Source organism: Equus przewalskii, chromosome 23 (genome assembly GCF_037783145.1).
Source record: "Equus przewalskii isolate Varuska chromosome 23, EquPr2, whole genome shotgun sequence".
Classification (NCBI taxonomy): Eukaryota; Metazoa; Chordata; class Mammalia; order Perissodactyla; family Equidae; genus Equus; species Equus przewalskii.
In genome coordinates this window covers 6,738,347-6,758,296 of record NC_091853.1, presented here as the reverse complement: position 1 = coordinate 6,758,296, position 19,950 = coordinate 6,738,347, and the positions used below count along the sequence as shown (strand labels likewise).

The window sequence follows — 19,950 nt, the reverse complement described above, 5'->3', positions numbered from 1 at the left end:
TATACACACACACACATATATATATATATATATACACCAGTAATCAGGAAGCACGAACAAAGTAGGGAGTGGTCCAAGACTCTTAATGCTGCTCCCCAGGTCCTTTCTTCTTGCTTTGGATGCACCCTGGCCCTAGACAACAGATGTAGTTTCTAAATAAGATGTGAAGTCACCTCACATAGGAGCCAACTTGGTTATGAAACATCACCATTTTATGCTAAGTTACATAGCTTATATGGTATTTTCCAGTCATACACCTCAAATCCACATGGATTCCTGCTGTGTTTACTGTAAACAGCCCCAGCCCAGGGGCATCTTGCTAAAGGAATTCTATAGATATGAATTCTCCAGCCAGCAAATACTATTAGTTTGTTTGCCAGGAAGTCCGTTATTACCATATCTATAAGAATCACATGCTGGCTTGCTTTCTAGTATTCCCTTATAAAGGGAGAGAGTGGATTGCAGATCTGGCTAAGGCACCAAAGCAGGGAAGAAACCCATAACAAGCAGATACAATGTAAATGCTATGTAAATAGTTATTATACTGTATTGTTTAGGGAAAATGACAAGAAAACAAAGTCTGTACATGTTCAGTAGATGCAACCATGGTAGGTCTTTCTACCCACGGATGGTTGAATCTGCCCAGGCATATGAGGGCTGACTGCACAAGAAGCTTCCCCTTCTAGGTGGGCCGGTTCAGTCCAAGTCGGCCTGGGTCTTAATAGTACTCACAGAGAGTGAACCAGTCTAACACTAGGCTTTCAGAAGCTTCAGCTGACAATCCATAGCTCACTATTTCCCAACATCCCATGCCATTAAATCAGAATCTCAGAGTGGTGCCCAGGCATCAGTCATTTTTAAAGCTTTCCGGGTAATTCAACTCTATGTCATTAACTTGAGAGTCATTGCCCTAGCCTATCCATCTTTCAATTAGCGTTTGGCTTAAATATGCACTAAGTTGAACCACTGTATCAACAAAGAAAGGACCCATAGATATTAGCTAAAAAAAGACATCTAGCAAACAAATGGTAGGAAGAAAATGAGTAAAACAATCCAGCTGGGGCGTGTGTGGCAGGAATGGATAAAGCAAGCAAATAAGAAGAAGCAAAAACGACATTGGAATTGTCTTGGAGCTCTATGCCCAGCCACTGCAAGTTTAAATATGCTACTAACTTACGGGGTAGGAGGAGTGACTAGAACGATGGAATGGCCAAGCAAGAGCGAAGCCCAACTGAAACCTGAAGGCGCCCTAGTCGGCACCGAGTTATTTTAGATTAGAACTCTAAATGATACGGGGGAAAGAACGCCTAGACTGCGTCCAAAATCTGCCCAAACTAGCTGCGCAACCTCAAAGTAAATCTCTCTGGACCAGAGATTCCCAAGCATTAGCAACCCTCAATATCTCCCTCCTAGTCTAACTCTGATGCTATAAACAAGGGTTTGTAGACACACAGATCTCCTTTCTTCAGAAAGGGTCCTAAACGCTCCTCGGGCTTCGAGCCACACTCTTATCCCTACTGGGTTTCCTCAGCCCGGGGCACGGACTGTGCGCACAGCACCCGCCCCCGAGCCCTCACAGCCCCAGTCGCGGGCGTGCCCTCGGCGCCCCGCCTCGAGGGCCTTCTCCGAGCTTCCTCCACCTCCCTGGCCGCCCTCCGCGCGCGCCCGGGCCCGACTGGGACCTCGGGAACCACTTGTTGCTGTCCCCGCTAAAGCACAACATAAGCTCAAGGCTGCTGGTCTGCACGCGGCGGCCGCCAGGGCCTCGGCCGGGCGGAGAGCGGCGGGCGGGATCGACTCGCTCGGCGCTCCCCGCCTGGGCCCGCCCCTCAGCCCCTCTGCCCGGGCAGGCCGCCGAGCGCCGAGCGGCTCGATGAGCGGGGGCGCAGCAGCGGCGAGCGGCAGACCCGGCTCCGCGCCCACGGCCCCCTCGCCGCCGTCCTCCCCCGCCTCCCGCTCCGTGCCCCGCCCGCGCAGCGCCGCCCGGCCCGGACCTCCACGGGAGACTCACGTACGCCGCCTGCCCGGTCCCGACGGGGGAGCCGAGGTGAGGAGGAAGAAAGCGGAGACGACGCCCCTGCCCAGCCGCCCCCCAACGTGCGCGTCGGGCTGCGGGCCGGGGAAGGGCCCGAGAGGGAGAGGCCGGGCCGGGGTGCCGGGAGGACTCGGGGATGCGGGGGCGGTCGAGGGGAGGAGGGTGGGAATTCGAGGGCCTCTGGGGAGACGGGAGGCGAGCAGAGGCGGGGAGGGGCAGATTGGAGAAGAGCCCCTCGTGGGAGTGGGTGTCTTGGGGCAGAAGGGACCAGACTTGGGAGCAGATGTCGGGGACGTGGCCTGGAGCAGCAGCCAGGGTGAGGGGGAGCGGAGCCGCTGGCTGGAGGGGTGGATTTGTTTCATCATTTAAAGGCTCGGGAGAAAGAGCGCCAGCCCCGCGGTGTTTATCATGACCAGAAGGTGAGGTGCATCATTACACTTTAACAGGTTTTGTGAATAATAGCTCAGGTTGTGTCCTTCCACGTCACTTATTTCCGTGGAACCGCACCAGCCGGGACTGCTGATGAGAGATGAGGAAGAGGAGTCAGAAAGGGAATGGAGGCTGGGGAAAGGGAAGCGTCTGCCCAGGTTCAAGCTGGGCATTTGTGAAATGAAGTTCTTGGGTTTTCAGTTCGTTTTTTGCGTAAAGCATAAAAGAAGCCAACATTTATTAAACAACTGGTTAGAAGTTTGTTACATTTAAAGCCATTGACTAGAGAATGTCCTGCCTCTTCAGAAAATACATACCTGAAATTGTAAACGTCTGATGATGGCATAAGAAGCATACGGTGATGTGACATGTTTTAAGTGAATAGTGTATTGGTGTTTTATGGGGTTCTGCCCTCAGTGTTGACATGCATCATCAAGGCTCTCTTATTTACATGTATACCCAGACACAAAACACCTGAATTCCTGTGTATTTTTTGCAGGAGAAATCTTAGGTGGAATATGAATAAGTCTAATTCTGAGTATTGTCTTTCTACTAGTTGTTTAGTACAAATATCATCATTTGCCCTGTGGTTCATTAAGCGCGGTTGGTTAATCTGCCTGCTGCTTTGCTGATGGCTTTTCTGTTTGTCAGACACTGATTTCTTGCCTTCAAGAGGCTGACCCTTGGATTATGGGACCTGAATATGGAGTTTGCTCATCATTATACTTGTGGCTTTACTGTGTATTTCATAAAGATGTTATGTAAGTCTGCCTGTTATTTGCTTTGGGATGTTGAGGCAGCCCATTTGTTGGATTTAAAATATAAATAAAACACAGGTATAAGTAAAAGAAAAGCTCCAGTTCTTCAGTTGCTTCCTTTGTCATCTGTTTTTCCATGCATTCTGTAACATTTCTGCATGAATGAATTACTCTGAATCAAAGGAAGGGGAATAAAATGGGCCAGATGTACGTGACAGAAATACTGTGGAATGAAGAACTCTAGAACTGCTATTTAGGTAGCAAGAATTTGGTTTTTGTTACAAGTGGTTAAGTTTCTGGTTTGGAAGCATTTCTTATTTAAAAAAATGTTTGTCAATTTGTTTTTATGGAAAGTCAACTTAAAATATTACTTTTATCTATGAAACTGGACTCTGGGCTTTTTTATTCTTTTTTTAGTGTATAATATTAACTAGCAAACTGATGTCTAATTATACTTAAAGATTGTAGAGGTGTTTCTTGTTGCGGTAAGGGAAAGAGGGCTGCTGGGTTGAAAGACCAGGGAAGTGGTGTTTTTAGAAAAAACCTGTGAAGTCTGGTAAGCAACTAATTGAATAAATATTAGAACTGGTCATGCACAGGTACTGGTCGTGCACATACATCTTTGTTTCTGCTATTTCAGTTTTTCTCTTTATTAAGTATTTATCTTTATTAAGCCTTAGTTTTTTCTTAGTTTCTTAGTCCCTGCTTCAAAAGAGTAAAAGAAAATGCATGTTAGGGGCCGGCCCCGTGGCCTAGTGGTTAAGTTCGTGCGCTCTGCTTTCGAGGCCCGGATCTCGAGTTTCTTGGGTGGATCTTGAGTTTCTCCGGTTCGGATCCTGGGCGAAGACCTTGTACCACTCATCAAGCCATGCTCAGGTGGGGTCCCACATGCCACCACTAGAGGGACCCACAACTAAAATAGACAGCTATGTACTGGGGGGCTTTGGAGAGAAGAAGGAAAAATAAAATCTAAAAAAAAATAAAAAGAGAAAGAAAGAAAATGCATGTATGTCACTGAGCACAGTGCCTGCACATAGTAGAACATTCAGTACATCTTAGCTATTCTCATTATTCATCCATCTTCTAGTCCAAAGTCCTGATAACTATTTACGTATGTCAGCTTTTTCTCAAGAAAATTTTGAATATATTGCATACTCAAGCGTTTTCCTGAAAATCACAAGACTCATTAGCATATGAAAGGCTGAGACTTTCTGTAACAAAAAACACTGGCCTTCTTTAACCTAGTGCTGAGCAAACCTCCCTTTTCATGGAGCACCTAAGCGCTATGCTTTAGAAGAGGATGTTATCCTTTACAGAATATTTTTGCATGTATTATCTGATTCGACCATCCTAACTCCATGCAGAAGCCTGGAAATCACTATTTTACAGATGAGGAACTGAATCATTGCTTAAGTAACTAAGAGTGAGAGAACGAGAAGTGTTCTGTGGTCTTCTAACTCCAAGTTAAAATCTTAAAAGCGTTTAATGTCTCATTTTCAGGGGACAACCTCCTATTTGTCCCTTCTCCGGTACAATCTGCTGTTTTATTTTGTAAAAACTTTGTCACTAATTTCCTCCACATGTTCTCTTAAGAAAGTTACATCTATTTTCTCATGGTTTTAGCTGTTTCTTATGCATGGAGGTCAGGGTCATGGCGGGGAGCTAGTGAGAAGGGAGTGGTTGAAGTCAGAGAAGGGAAGGAGGCCCCATCGTCTAGGGCCTTGTATGCTGTTTTAAGTACTTTCGCTTATACCCAAAGTCTCAAATCTAATGAAATTTATTTTCTCTTTAGGGTGGTGAATACTTACTCTGCTGGGAAATAGGAGAGTACTTCTTGAGTGAAAAATATGCCTCCCAAGTTCAAGCGCCACCTAAATGATGACGATGTCACTGGTTCTGTGAAAAGTGAAAGGGTAAGTTCAAACTCTTAAGCTTTAAAAAAGAAAGATTCACAGTGTTTTCATTCCATTTGTAAATCATTTGTTTTAGAAAAATCTAAAGTTTATGGCTATATTCTAATCCTATTTTCTTCATAGTAAATATTAAAAAGTACATTGCCTAGATTGGTGACTCAACTGAATTCTACTTCCATTATTTTGTATTATTGAGGTAATATTGGTTTACAATTGGTTATATAAATTTCATCATATTTTGATTTCTATGCAGACCACTTCATATTCACCACCCAAAGACTAATTAGCATCTGTCACTGTATACATGTGCCCTGTTACCCCTTTTGCTTACCTCCCTCCCCTCTTCCCCTCTGGTAACCACCAATCTAATCTCGATATCTATATGTTTGTTTGTTGTTGTTTTTATCTTCCACTTATGAGTGAGTTCATATGGTATTTGACTTTCTCCAGTCTGACTTATTTAACCTAGCATAATACCCTCAAGGTCTATCCGTGTTGTCAAAAATGGCAAGATTTCGTCTTTTTTTAATGGCTGATTAGTATTCCATCGTGTGTGTATACCACATCTTCTTTACCCTTTCATCCCTTGATGGGCACTTAGGTTGTTTTCAAGTCTTGGCTATTGTGAATAATGCTGCAGTGAACATGGGGGTGCATATCTTTTTGACTTAGTGTTTTTGTGTTCTTTGGATAAATACCCAGAAGTGGAATAGCTGGAATTTTTTGAGGAATCTGCATACCGTTTTCTATAGTGGCTGCACCAATTTACATTCCCACCAGCAGTGTATGAGATTTCCCTTTTCTCCAAATTCTCTCCAACACTTGTTATTTCTTGTGTTGTTTTGTAGCCATTCTGACAGGCCTGAGGTAATATCTCATCTACTTCCATTATTGATCAGATTATACTGATATCTTCTTTCCAGTCTTTCAAAGGGAATTTTATACACATACACAATATCTTATTCAGAACTCTGGAGCCAAATGTTGGAATTCAGAATTTTTCAGATTTTACAGAGGTAGTTAAGTGCATTTTATATAGCAGCCTATTTGGGGTCTGGAGCAGCACTTCCAAACAGATTAATGTTTCTCAGTGAAATGTCTGATTATTCTAACTAAGCATATAAATAAAGTTTATAAATAAATTAGCTAATACCAATTCAGGTCAGATTTTCTTCCAAATGAGTTTTGACTCCAAACTTACAAAAACCTCTTGGTTTTCAGAACTTTTTAGATTTTGGAATTGCACGTAAAGGATTCTGTTCCTGTAATTGTCTTAGAGTCCAGAGTACCTTTTACATTATGTTCATTTCTAGTTTATTCCAGAACGTTTTATGCAGATAGTATAAATCTAGAAATCATATAGCATTTTGGAAGGCAACATTTGATGGGAATGTTGTAGATAGGTTATTTTTAGAATACGTACTCAATAAATCTTTATTGAGGGAAGGAATTGTCATTCCTTTTTATCCAGCAACCTAAAGCCCTTCCTCACTTCATCTTACCATTCCTTCATTTACCGATTCATTCAGCAAATATTTGTTGACCACCTACTGTGTGCTAGGCATTGTGCTAAAAGCTGAAGGACGTGGTCTCTGCCCTTACAGAGCTTATGGTCTACTTGACTTCATTACATGCTGCTTTTTTGCGCAACCTCAGAACGTCATATTATCCGCTCTATTCCAACAGCTCATGATTTAGAAGTACCCCTTAGTACAATACAGGAAATGTCTGTCTTCCCTTTGTTCTAACTCTTTATATAGTTTTTTTTTAACATGAAGGAGGGTAGAATCCACCAATAGGCTAATTGCTAGTAAGCTTTTTAAAGTAAGCTTTATGTGTATACTTAAAAATATGAAATATATAGTCTCAGTCAGTTTCAATGCTGAGACTGGAACTATGGCACTTTCTCTTTACATTGTTGGTTGATTACTACCAGTTTATTGTAAAAGGATATTGGACACCAGAATTGAACAAAATTGGCTGTTTAAGTAGGAACTTCCTTTTGAATCTTTATCAGATTGTGAAATGTGATAACTGATTGGTTCTAATAATCTATAAATTACTTTTAAAAACTTTTAAAAGTTTTGTTCTTTACTATTAGACTTTTTTGGTAACAGCTTTGTTGAGATATAATTTACACGTCATACGATTCACTCATTTAAAGTATACAAATCAATGAGTTTTAGTATATTCACAGAATTGTGCAACCATCACCACAGTCAATTTTAAGACATTCTCATCGTTCCAAAAAGAAACTCTTTACCTTTTAGCAGCCATCCCCCATTTTCCTCATCCCTTCAGCCCTAGGCAACCACAGATCTATAGACTTGTCTATTGTGGACATTTTATATACATGGAATTATACCCTATGTTGTCTTTTGTACCTGGCTTCTTTGATTTAGCATAATGTTTTCCAAGTTCACCCATGTCGTAGTATGTATCAGTACCTCATTCCTTAGTATTACTGAATAACATTCCATTATATGGGTATACCACATTTTATTTATCCATTCATCAGTTGTTGGACATTTAGGATTATTTCCATTTTTTAGCTATTGTGAACACTGCTGCTATGAACATTCTAATAAAAGTTCCTGTGTGAACTTATGTTTTCATTTCTCTTGGGTAAATACCTGGAAGTGGAATTGCTGGGTATTATAGTAACTCTTGGTTCAGCCTTTTGAGGAATTGCCAAACTGTTTTCCAAAGTGGCTGCACAATTTTTCTATTCCCACCAGGAATGTGTGGGGGTTCCAGTTTCTCCACATTTCTTCTCACTGGCAGTTTCTCCTTGCATCCAGTTTCTCCTCACCAACACTTGTTATCTGCCTAGTGGGTATGAAGTGGTATCTCATTGTGTCCCATTATCCTTTTTTCTGTTGTTGAGGAAGAGCCCTGAGCTAACATCTGTTAACAATCTTTCTCTTTTTGCTTGAGGAAGATTGTTGCTGAGCTAACATCTGTGCCAGTCTTCCTCTATTTTGTATGTGGAATGCTGCCACAGCACAGCTTGATGAGTGATGTGTAGGTCCACGCCTGGGATCCGAACCTGCAAACCCTAGGCCACTGAAGTGGAGCACGTGAACTTAACCACTATGCCACCACTGGGCCAGCCCCTCCATTATCCTTTTTTGGTATTGTATCATTAGCACTTGTGCTTGTTCAATGAATGGGTGTAGAGACATTGGTTTTCATGTGGTTTCTCATTGTACAGCTATAGTAAATACACTTTATCTTTAGTATCATCCTCCTCTAAGGCAAAGAAACTATCGTAAGTGTAATGATTGTCTGTTACTTGTTAGCTAGAATAGCGTTCAAGAAATATTTGTGAAGGAATTAATGCATTTCCCTGAGTATTAGTGACTTTGAACATCTTTCCATGTGGTCATTGGCCGTTCTGTCTTCTCTTGGGAATTGTCTACTCTACTATCTTGAAGATTTTTCTATAATGTGTCTTTTTCTTACTGGTTTGTCAGAGCTCTTTATATAATACAGATACCAGACCTGTGGTGTGAAAGTATGTTGCAGATTTTTTTTCCAATCTGTTGCCTGCCGTTTAACCTTATTTATGATGTCTTATGTTCTTTGTATTTTAAATTTTTATGTAGTCAAATCCATGAGTTTTTTCTTTAAAGCTTCTTGGTTCTATGTTGTGTAGGAATAGCTTACCCCCTTAAGAGCTAAATACTTATTTCATATATTTTTAATAAGTGCATTTGTCACATTTTCCTTTAAATACGACTGTGACCATACCCTACAGATTTTGTTCTGTAATATTCCCAGTGTCATTCATTTCTAAATGTCTATTAAACGTCTCTTTACATTTTAATGTGTTAATTAGAAGAGTGTTTTAAAATTTCCTTTTGTTATTTATTTTAATTTCTATTGTGCTATGCCCAAAGAATGCGACCTGTGTTATTTCTAGTTTTTGGAATTTATTAAAATTCTTTTTTGGCTTATCCATTTCTTGGATATTTCAAAATAGAATTTGCTGAGTACAGAGTTCTAGGTTATTTTTTTTGGTCTTCTTGTTTTCTCCATCTCTGAAGGGTATGTTAAATCTTCCCTCTGATTTTGAATGTATCTATTTCTTCTTGTAATTTGAGCAGCTTTTGCTTTATATATTTTGAAACTATAATATTATATATAAACATTCATTGCTGTTAAATCTTCTTGGTGGATTGTGCATTTTGTCACTGTAAAATCTTATTTGATTGTTTAATGATTTTGTCCTAAAATTCCTCTATATTAGTATTGCTGACTCTAACATTCTCTTTGTTAAAATTTGCAGATATATCTTTTCCACCTCTTTTTTTCATCCTTTATTTGATATTTTAGGTGACTTTCTTGTAAACAGATAGTGGCAGGAATTTTTTGAACTCTAATCATGTATGGTTTTTGTTTTTAATAGGAGCATTCAAACTCTTCACATCTATTATGATAACTAGTATATTTAGGCTTTTTCTGCATTAGCCAGGCCCTCAGCTGGCAGTGAATGCTCTTCACTCTGATCTTTAGTTGGCTCTTTGTTATCATTTGGATCTTAGCTTAAGTTTCACCTCTTGAGAGTAATTTTCCATGACAACCTAATCTCATTTAGTCACCCTGTCACTTTCTTTCCCATCACTGTTTCAATTCTCTGCATAGCATTTATCACCATCAGATATTTTTCTATGAGAGCTCAGACCTTGTTTGCTTTGTTCAGAGCTGGGGCTTGGTGCTTAGAACAGTGCCTAGCGTGTAGAGGATGCTCAAACATTTGTTAAATGAATATTAAATACATCTTGTTTTATTTTCTTACTGTTTGTGATATGTTATATACTTATACATAGATATAATAATATTCCTTACGTTTCCCTCTTTTCCCTAACTTCTTTTGCTAGATTGATTATTTTTCCTCATCTTCTCCCCACCCCAGCACTTACTAGGCAGTTAGAAAATTTCTTTCCTTTCTCCTTCTTCCCCTCTGTCTTTTGTTAATCAACTTTCTATTTTAACAGTGATGTTTAAATCTGTGTTCTCTGTCAGTGCACCAGCTACTGTGCCCCGTCCGTTTTCTTACTGTTCGCTCTAGCCGTCTCCCCTCTCCCTGCATTCCGCTCCCCACTGGATGCCGTAGTACTGTGCTTTTACTTCCTCACTTCACTCTCCCACTCACCGCTTCTGGGTTCTGTTAGGAAAGTTTTAGGCTCTTTTAAAGTTTTTCCTTATATTATGCTTTTTGTTTTTCAATAGTTGTAAGTTATAGTTCACAATCACATTATCTTCATCCATTTAGATTTAACACATTTTATCAGATTCATTTATTGTATCACTCTCTGTCTTAAGATCTTTGTTCTGACTTAATTTTCTTTTTGGCTGGTGTAATTCTTTGAGTAATTTCCTCAGGAAAGCTACCTGGATGGTATATTTGTTTCCTACTGCTGCTGTAACAAGTTACCATGAACGTAAAACAACACAAATTGATTACCTTATAGTTCTGACCAGAAGTCCAAATAGGTCTCGGTGGGCTCAAATCAGGGTGCTGGCAGGGCTGCATTCCTTCCGGAGGCTCCAGGGGAGAATCTGTTTCTTTGCCTTTCCCACCTTCTGGAGGCTGCCTGCCCCCTCGGCTCATGCCCCTTCCTCAGTCTTTAAAGCCAGCGGTGTAACGTCTTCCAATCTCGCTTTCTCTGGCACTTCTGCCTCCCTCTTTTAAGCACTTTTGTGATGGTGTTGGGCCCACATGAATAATGACTATCCCACGTTGATCTTCCTATTTCAAGATCCTTAACTTAATCACGTCTGCAGAGCCCCTTTGACCACGCAAGGAAGCATATTCACAGGTTTTAAGGATAAGGATGTGGAAATCTTTGGGGAGCCGTTATTCTGCCTACAAGTTGTATACTGTTTGAGTTGTTGTGTGTGGAAAAGGTCTGGTTTTTGCTCTTCTTTAGCCTGCTTTTGGAACTTTATATCTTCCCCTTTTGGAGCAAGGATGAGACCATCTTCATTTTAAGGAAAGTAGTTGCATCTTATAAGGTAAAAGTATAAAGTTGTTTTTGTTTAGGAAGTTCAAATATGTGTAGGTGGACTGTGCCAATTATTGAGCTCTTGTCTCTCCGCTCCAAACCTAGCTTCTCTACTCTTCTCTTTGCTGCTGGAGTTGAACTCAGCAACTTCATTTCTCCTTTGCGCCCTGGCTCCCCATTCGGTTCTGCCAGTAGAGGCTGGAAGGAAGGGGGAAGAAGGCACTTTCTCCTTCCTCACTGCTGAAGTCCCTTCCTCCCACACCAGCTTCAGTGACCTTTCTACTTTGAGACCCGTCATAGGATTCTGATACTGTCAGCATTTTCTTTGGAAAGTCTGCAAATATGGTTTCATGTCTTTTAGCTTCCAATGCAGCACGTGTAATTACCCTTCCCTCTATTTGGGAGCTTGGAGTTAAGAAATTTCACCAAGTTAGAACTTGTTTCCTTACTCCTCCCTGACAGTTTGTAAGCCCTCTGAATCTGAAAACTCAAGTCTTTCTCTTTTCTTGACAGAGAAATCTTTTGGAAGATGATTCAGATGAAGAAGAGGACTTTTTTCTGTAAGTTTTTTTTTTTTTTTACAGCTTTACTGGGATATAATTGACATACAATAAAATGCATATCAAGTATACAATATGCATTTCGACATATGGACTGTACACCTGTGAAATCATCACCAAAATCAAATAATAAACATAACCATCACCTCAAAAGTTTCCTCATACCCCTTGGTAATCTGTCCCTCTTTCAGTCCCCAGGCAACCACTGATCTGCTTTCTATCACTATAGTGTGTATTTTCTCGAATTTTTTAATAAATGGAATCATACAATATGCCTCTTTTTTACTGGCTTCATTCACTCTGCGTAATTATTTTGAGATTCATCTGTGCTGTGACGTGTATCAATAATTTGTTTTATTTCTGAGTAGTATTCCATTATATGAATATTCTGCAATTCATCCATTCACTTATTGGTGGATATTTGGGGTGTTTCTAATTTTTAGCTATTATGAATAAAGCTGCTGTAAACATCTGTGTATAGATTCTTGTGTAGATATATGCTTTCATTTCTCTTGGGTAAATCCTTCGGAGTGGAATGGCTGGTGTCTGATTATGGCTGTTTTCCAAAGTGGTGTACCATTTTTATATTCTCATCAGCTTTGTATGAGAGTTCTAGTTGCTCTGCATCCTCATCAACACCACATATGGTCAGTCTCTGAATTTTAGCCATTCTTGTGGGTGTGTAGTGGTATCTCATGATTTTAATTTGCCTTTCCCTAATGACAAATCATGTTCAGTGTCTTTTTGTGTGTGTATTTGCCCTCCTCCTATCTTCTTTGATGAAGTACATGTTAAAATCTTTTGCCCAGTTCTGTTTGTCTTCTTAAGTTGTAAGAATTTTTTACATATTCAAGATACAAGTTTTTTTGTCAGATGTTTTCAAATATTTCCTCCCAGTAGGTACCTTAATCTTTTCGTTTTCAGAGCAGTATCTTTTGAAGATCAAAGTTTCGGTTTTGATGAAATCAATTTATTACATTTTTTCTTTTTTTTTTTAGCTTGTTTAAGAAATCTTTGCCAAACCCAGGGTCACTAAGGTTTTCTCCTATGTTTTCTTCTAGGAGTTTTGTAGTTTTGGCTTTTACATTTAGCTCTATAATGTAAAGTTAATTTTTACATATGGTTGAGGTAAGGGTGAAGGGTAATTTTTTTCCTTGGCATATGGCTATCCAGTTGTTCTACCCCTGTTTGATGAAAAGATTGTCCTTTCCCCATTGAACTGCTGTGATGCTTTGTCCAGGTTAATCGACCTGATCGATCCTTCGCAGTCATGATTAGAGAGGGCTCTCAGACCGGCCTAGGTTTCTATTTGCCAAGTCAGGAAGGATGACATATTGTTGCAGGAGTTTTCTCCGGAGACTGATGTAGAGGGGTATGCCTGAGAAGAAGCATTTGCCCCCCTCTTTGTTATAATGTTGTGCAGTTTTTTGTAGAGGCCCCCCCCCCAAATAAAAACAGTTTATAAAAACTAATTGGCAGCCATGAAGCAATGGACAAAAGAGACTGCAGGATACAAAGCAAATCCAGTAACAGGAAATAGTGTCACTTTTGGCAGGAAGGTCAGATGAAGTGGAAAGATAACTTCCTACGGGTGACAGGATTTCCATAGAGTCACAAGGCTAATTGCTCACAGTGCCAATTATGGTGAGAAGTCTTAAACTAGAGCAATAGCTTCCTGTCAAAAAGGAACTCAATATTGAAAAGAAGGCCAGATGCTTTGGTTAAATTAGGTGACTACCTGAATGTAAGTTAGATACCCTTGTGAGAAACACTAACCCTTCAGGCCAGCAATGTACCATTGGAGGACCACTCCCAAATAATGCTATACATCTTTCAAAGGGCCTGACGGCAAAACCGGCACACTTGTTCAGGATTCATCTTCCACACACTGTGGTTCTAGCTATGTTCTGAAAGGGAGACAAATCAAATAAAGTTCCTGAGATAACTTTTTTTTTTTAAAGATTGGCACCTGAACTTACGTCTGTTGCCAGTCTCTTATTTTTTTCCTCCTTCTCCCCAAAGCCCCCCCAGTTCATAGTTGTATATTCTAGTTGTGAGTGCCTCTGGCTCTGCTATGTGGGATGCCGCCTCAGTGTGGCATGACCAGTGGTGCCATGTCCACACCCAGGATCCGAACCAGCGAAACCCTGGGCCGCTGAAGCAGAGTGTGTGAACTTAACCATTCGGCCATGGGGCTGGCCCCTGAAATAATTTTTAAAACTTAATCAACACCCATGTTCATAGCAGTGGTATTAACAATAGCCAAAAGGTGCAAGCAACTCAAGTGTCCATCAACAGATGAATGGATAAACAAAATGTGGTATGTATATACAATGGAATATTACTCAGTCTTAAAAAGAAAGGAAATTCTGATACATGCTACAACAATGGATGAACCTTGAAGACGTTATGCCAAGTGAAAGAAGCTGGTCACAAAAGGATAAGTTTTACATGGTTCCACTTTTCATATGAGCTATCTACAGTAGTCAAATTCATAGAGACACAAAGTAGAATGGAGATTGCCAGGGATTGGGAAGAGGGGGGAATGGGGAGTTAGTGTTTAATTGGTCCAGAACCTATTTTCTTTTGAATTTTGTGGTTTATACTTTATTCTCTATCATCAGAAAATGATAATTACTTAAAATATCCCAAAGTGTTTATTTCTGGAATATTAAAATGGATTGGTCAAAATGATACAACACTTGACTATAATAGAGAAATAATAATTTGAGAAATGTTGATATTTTCGTAGACTCTTGGATTTCGCTTTAGCTATGTTGGTAAGTTTAAGATGAATAATCAAAAGGTATACTTAAAAAATTTTAGTATTTTGAATGGATTTTTCTCTATATCCATCCCTGACAGTCAGCATTTCATTATAGCCTAAATTCAAGGTGAATTGTACTTTTAGTGTTCTGTAGTTGATCTAAAGCTATTCATAGTCACTGGCACTTTAAGTTGTTATGGTATTTCAGAGTTTAGTATATAAACCGTAATTTCTCTGGGAGGTGTAACATTCAGAAGAATTAGGTTAATTGTGGCTAGCACTAAGTACCAGTGAAGCAAAGACATGATTTAGATATCATTCACTTCCAACAATACCAGTGAACTGTGGTTCCTTATGATAAATGATGATCCGTGTTTAGAATTCAGCTTGATTGTGTATGTGTATCTGTGTTCTGTTTTGTTTTGTTTTTATTTATTTTGAGAAAGATTAGTGCTGAGCTAATATCCGCTGCCAATCCTCCTCTTTTTGCTGAGGAAGATTGACCCTCAGCTAACATCCGCTCCCATCTTTTTTTACATGTGGGACACCTGCCACAGCATGGCTTGACAAGTGCTGCACCAATGCACAGGTCCGCACCAGGGATCTGAACCAGCGAACCCTGGGCTGCTGAAGCGGAGTGTGCAAAGTTAACCGCTGCACCATCGGGCCGGCCCCTGTTTTCATTTTTTTAATGCTCTCATTATTAATATGTACTTGGTATTTTGTTTTCAGAAGGGGACCATCTGGACCAAGATTTGGACCTAGAAATGATAAAATTAAGCAGTAAGTCCTGAGATATTCATTTGTTTAAATGATGATCATATTTCTGTGTGGACCAGGGGTTGGCAAACTACAGCCTATGAGCCAAATCTGGCTGCCGCCTGTTTTTGTAAATAAACTTTTATTGGAACACAGCCATGCCTATTTGTTTTCTTATCTTCTGTTGCTGCTTTCAGACTACAGTGGCAGATTCAAGTAGTTGTGACAGAGACCTTATAGCTCACAAAATCTAAACTATCCATTATCTGTGTGGCCCTTTACAGAAAAATTTGCTGAGCCCTGATGTAGACTAAATATAACTGTTGTTGTACAAACCTAGTAATTCTTTTTATTTTCACCAAGCTACCTTTGAATTATAGGTAAGGAAATGCAATTCCTGGTTGTTGATTTTTCTTAACTTGATTACCTTGTAATCCATTTATTTAGCATAATCTCAAGTTCTATTTTGGCTTTAAATCTATGGCTTGATTCCCATTTTCAGAATGATAAAGTAATATGATAGATTTAGTTTTTTGAATACAGTATCTTTTTCATTTACTTCCAGACTTTTTTCATATCTATTACTTGTCCTAATTCATATATTGATGTAGGTTTTATGGCCAATTAATTTTAAGTTTAAAGCTTTTGCTGTATATATTGTTGGTGGTACATGGTGGATAATGCTGTAGTGAATGCATCTCATGTTAGAAGGATATGAGTCCTGACAAGAAGGGAGAAGTAATGGACAGAGCAGATGAAGTATCCCTAGAAACTGAGAGCTCTAAAGACTAACCATGGAAGAGAAATGGAATGGCCCAGGTTCAGGATCTAAGGAGGCATAGTTGCTCTCCTGATTCTGATTCTGGGTGTAGATGGCACATAGTGGGAAGGGTACTGTAATGGGGTATCAAGTTATTGAGATACTTGGGCTTTAGTTAAGTAGCTGTTGGTGTGAAGGAATGTGTTCACACTTAGCTTAATCCTAGCTAAGGGATTCTGAAATACAGGAGCAAGGTACCAACAAATTGGTTTGAGTACTAGATGGGATATTTTTCATTTTCTCTTGCTGCGTAACAGATTACCCTGCATTTAGCAGCTTAAAAACAACACCTATTTATTATCTTACGTTTTCCATGAGTCAGAGTTCAGTCTCTGTTTAGGTGGGCCTTCTGCACAAGGTCCCACAAACCTAAAATCAAGGTGTCACCAGGGCTGCAATCTTATTTGAAACTCCTGACCAAGCTCAGGTAGTTGTTGACAGAATTCATTTCCTTGCGGCTGTAGAACTCATCTGCTTGCTTCTTCAAGGCCAGCGGGAGAAGGAATCTCTGATTCTGCCAGTAAAGAGACAATGAGCCACTTAGGTTCTGATAGTTTATTACTCACATAGACAGTAAGAGGAAGAGTAGCCAAAGAGGCCAGCTCCCTGGCTTATTGTCCTACACACCAAAAATGTTGATACCAAAACAAAAGGGACCAGTGGCTGCAATATGAGGAGTGGTATACCTGTTACAAAGGAGCCAATTCTAGCCTGCAGCTAAGAGGTTTTATAGTCTACAGATATACCCTGCAGAAAGCCTCCTATGTCATCAGAACCTGGGAAGTGATAAACTGTCTCCTGATAGTCTCCTAGGGGACAAGGGGAGCCTAGTGCTGTGTAGGGCCTAATGAGTCTTTTGAATATGATTTTCCAGCTGAACCGCAAAACCACTGCCAGTTCTACAGAGGGGTCATTGCAGAGTATATATGCATGTTAGTAAGTGCCAAGCACATACACACGAATATGTATATGTACATATTAAATTAGCACAATAACTTTGGTGGTGACAGAATTTAACAGTAAGGGATTGTTGAGTAAGCATAATGGTTCTTACCCTAGAGCTGAAGGCTTGCCAGACTTAGTTAGAAGGTAGTCATTCATCAAAACACACAAATTAAACCTTGTTGGCACAACCTCATGAATGCTTATCTAAGCAGTGTGAGTGCCGAAGATGACGGAGCACAGCCTGCTGCACAGCTTGCCCGTGGACTAATCCCCAGCATTAGTTTAGTTACCAGAAGTGTTAGCACTGGTGAGTTAAATGAAGATGTGTTATCACCACTTGATTTACTGTAACATTTCCAGTACAGGGTATTTCTTGACCGCATGGATCAGCAGCATTGTTGCTTTGTTTGCGTTTGATTGGCATGTTGATAACAGATTAATCCTACAAAAAGTACCCAGCATCACTTTTTAGGGAAGATTTTTTTGGGAAATATTTTCAGTATTCACTTGTCTACATAAAATTTATGATTCTCTTTGCAATGTTTCCTTTGCTTTTAAATTAGATAATAGCATTTTAAATGCCGCTCTAGTGAATTGTAGACATTCTCTGCCAGGGTTAGGAAGTCTCCTGACTATAGTCTTGGTCCAACCCGTTTATAAAGCCCCCAAGGAATGTTCCATGGTATAACAGCAATAGATGTATTTTTATATAGTTCCAAAAATACAAGATAACTTTAAAACTTATTTGTCAACAGTACCTAAAAAGGCCACAAGATGGGGGTAATAAGTATGAAAATAAATATTTTCTTTATAAAATAAGGGATGAATGTATGTGTGTTTCAGAGCATGAATTTTTTTTTCTTAATGGAATAGCACTGACATTCACATGCTAAGTGTTAATAACTGTGCTAAGTGTTTAAAAACACTGTTACATCTAATTCTCATGAGTGAGACATTATCATCTTCATGTTGAAGATGAGAAAAAATGAGACTCAAAGAGGCTTGCACATTGACTTGCAAAGCCACATACAGCGTGAGTGATAAAGCTGGATTGCAAACCCAGGTCTGGGAGAATACGGAGACTGGAATCTCTACTATACCATGCAGCTTCCCTGTTGATAATTAGAGTAGACAGTTCAGAAACACCAGTGCTGTCAGACTCTGAGGAGGATTTAAGACAATGTTGAAAGGTCGTTTCCTCTCTGCATGTTTTTATTTTTTCCTGTGTATCTTCTCTCTTATGTTTTCTTCTACCACGTGACTGTTCTTTAACTGGAAGTTATATCAATCTCCACCTTCTCCTTCACAAACTTGCTTTTCCTTTAAGTTCTTGATTTTCTGTTTCAGTTAATGGCCATCATCTACTACCACTCAGTTGCTCAAATTCTAAATTAGAAGTCCTCTAGCCTTCTCTTACCTTAACTCCTTCACCCACATCCCGTTCATCACTTGGTTCCTGAAATATCCCTGCGTCTTACATATATTCCCTTAGCCCAGAACATTCCCACCATCCACCACCTTCTTTACTCTGCCCAATTCACTCTTAGCCCCCTCAAAACTCAGCACCAAGGTCTTGATGCCATCTCCCGTCCAGGCTGGATTCATCTAGGCTGCATGACTAGTACCACGGGTTTCCTTGCATGATGGCACTTAACACAGGGTAGTATAGTCATAGATACTAGCTTTCCCCCTAGACTCTAATCTTTCTGAAGATCAGGCTCACAACCTTCACATCGGTATCCTCAATGAATAGCGTAATAAGAACTCCTTAATAAATGTTTTTTGACTGAATTAAATATTTAATTCAGATCAGAAAATATTTGTTGAATGCCTGTTTTTTACCCGGCACCTTTCACATGAGCTGAGAAATAAAAAGATGACTGGGACAGTCTCTGCTTTTAAGGCATTTACAGTGTAATAATGAGGATAAAGCCAACATAAAATACAAATAGAAATCAGAGTATTGTAACTGCTATGAAAATGTAAAAGACCATGGGGAAATACGTTATCACTTGTTTTTAAAAAAATTATTCTTCACATTAAAGTAAATAAGTAGATAATTTTCTTCTATAAAAGTTATGTTCTGAGCATGGAAGCATCTTGAAATTTAAAAAACATAATCATGAGATTTTCCATCATTGAGTAAGAGTTATCAGTAGCTGGACTAAAAGTGTTAACACTAGTAGATAATAATATGCAAAGGAGAAAGTAACAATAATTTATTAATCACTTTGTAAAAAAATTAAAATATTAGGTGGTTTCCATTAGTGATAGAGATTCGTTACGTGTGTGTCATGTTGTTGGGGAGATACCCTAGGTTTCTGATAATCTAGTAAGAATTGATGTGGAATTATGTGGGTTCTGTTCTAATTAATCTGCCTGTATCCATGGAGTCTTTTGCCTGTAGGGATTCTGGGACCATAAATATTTCTTTAGCTACTTTGTTTTTCTTTTAAACTCATATGTAGTATAGGTATATTAATAGTCATAATAGCTATAATCTGATAACATGTAGGAGCTGCAGTCCATTTTGTCCATCCCCACCCTGCTGTACCACCTTACTTTAGGCTGTTATTGTCTCTTGCATATGACAAAAAGTAACTACGTGGGAATTTCAAGATTGTTTGTTGATGAGCAGTAGCTCTGCTTCCATTTTAGTTAAAGGGAGACCTCTACATTCATTGCCTTATATCTCTGTCTCAGGGTATGCTTTGCAGGACTTGTGCCTGAATTGTCCACTTCTTCCACAGATATTTATTGAATACATACCTTGCCCCAAGCACTGTTGCAGGTACTGGGGCTACAAAAGTGAGCAGAATAGGCAAGCTCTCTGCATTTGTCAAGCTTACCTTCCAGTGGGGAGAGCAGGAAATAAGCATGTAACTAAATAAATACTTTCACTTAGTGTTAAATGCTGTAAATAGAGTAATGGGATAGAGACAGGCTGTTTCAC

The 19,950-nt window shown here is 39.7% G+C and overlaps 1 protein-coding gene across 6 annotated transcripts in view; it reads left to right on the top strand.

The window, feature by feature from the left end:
- Window positions 1-1,587: 1,587 nt before the first annotated feature.
- The window catches only part of VAMP4 (vesicle associated membrane protein 4), a 30,302-nt gene continuing 11,939 nt past the window's right edge, over window positions 1,588-19,950 (top strand). For 3 of the 6 annotated variants that reach the window (XR_011532044.1, XM_070591058.1, XM_070591060.1), the window contains exons 1-4: window positions 1,588-2,047; window positions 5,015-5,135; window positions 11,660-11,706; window positions 15,206-15,256. Coding sequence is in view for 4 of the 6 variants with exons in the window: in XM_070591058.1 (XP_070447159.1) it covers window positions 5,070-5,135; window positions 11,660-11,706; window positions 15,206-15,256 (164 nt within the window). In the remaining 2 variants the exon portion in view is untranslated. Of the gene's footprint in view, window positions 2,048-2,195; window positions 2,455-5,014; window positions 5,136-11,659; window positions 11,707-15,205; window positions 15,257-19,950 lie in introns of those variants that run through there. The other 3 variants (XR_011532045.1, XM_070591059.1, XM_070591061.1) reach the window with 1 other exon arrangement.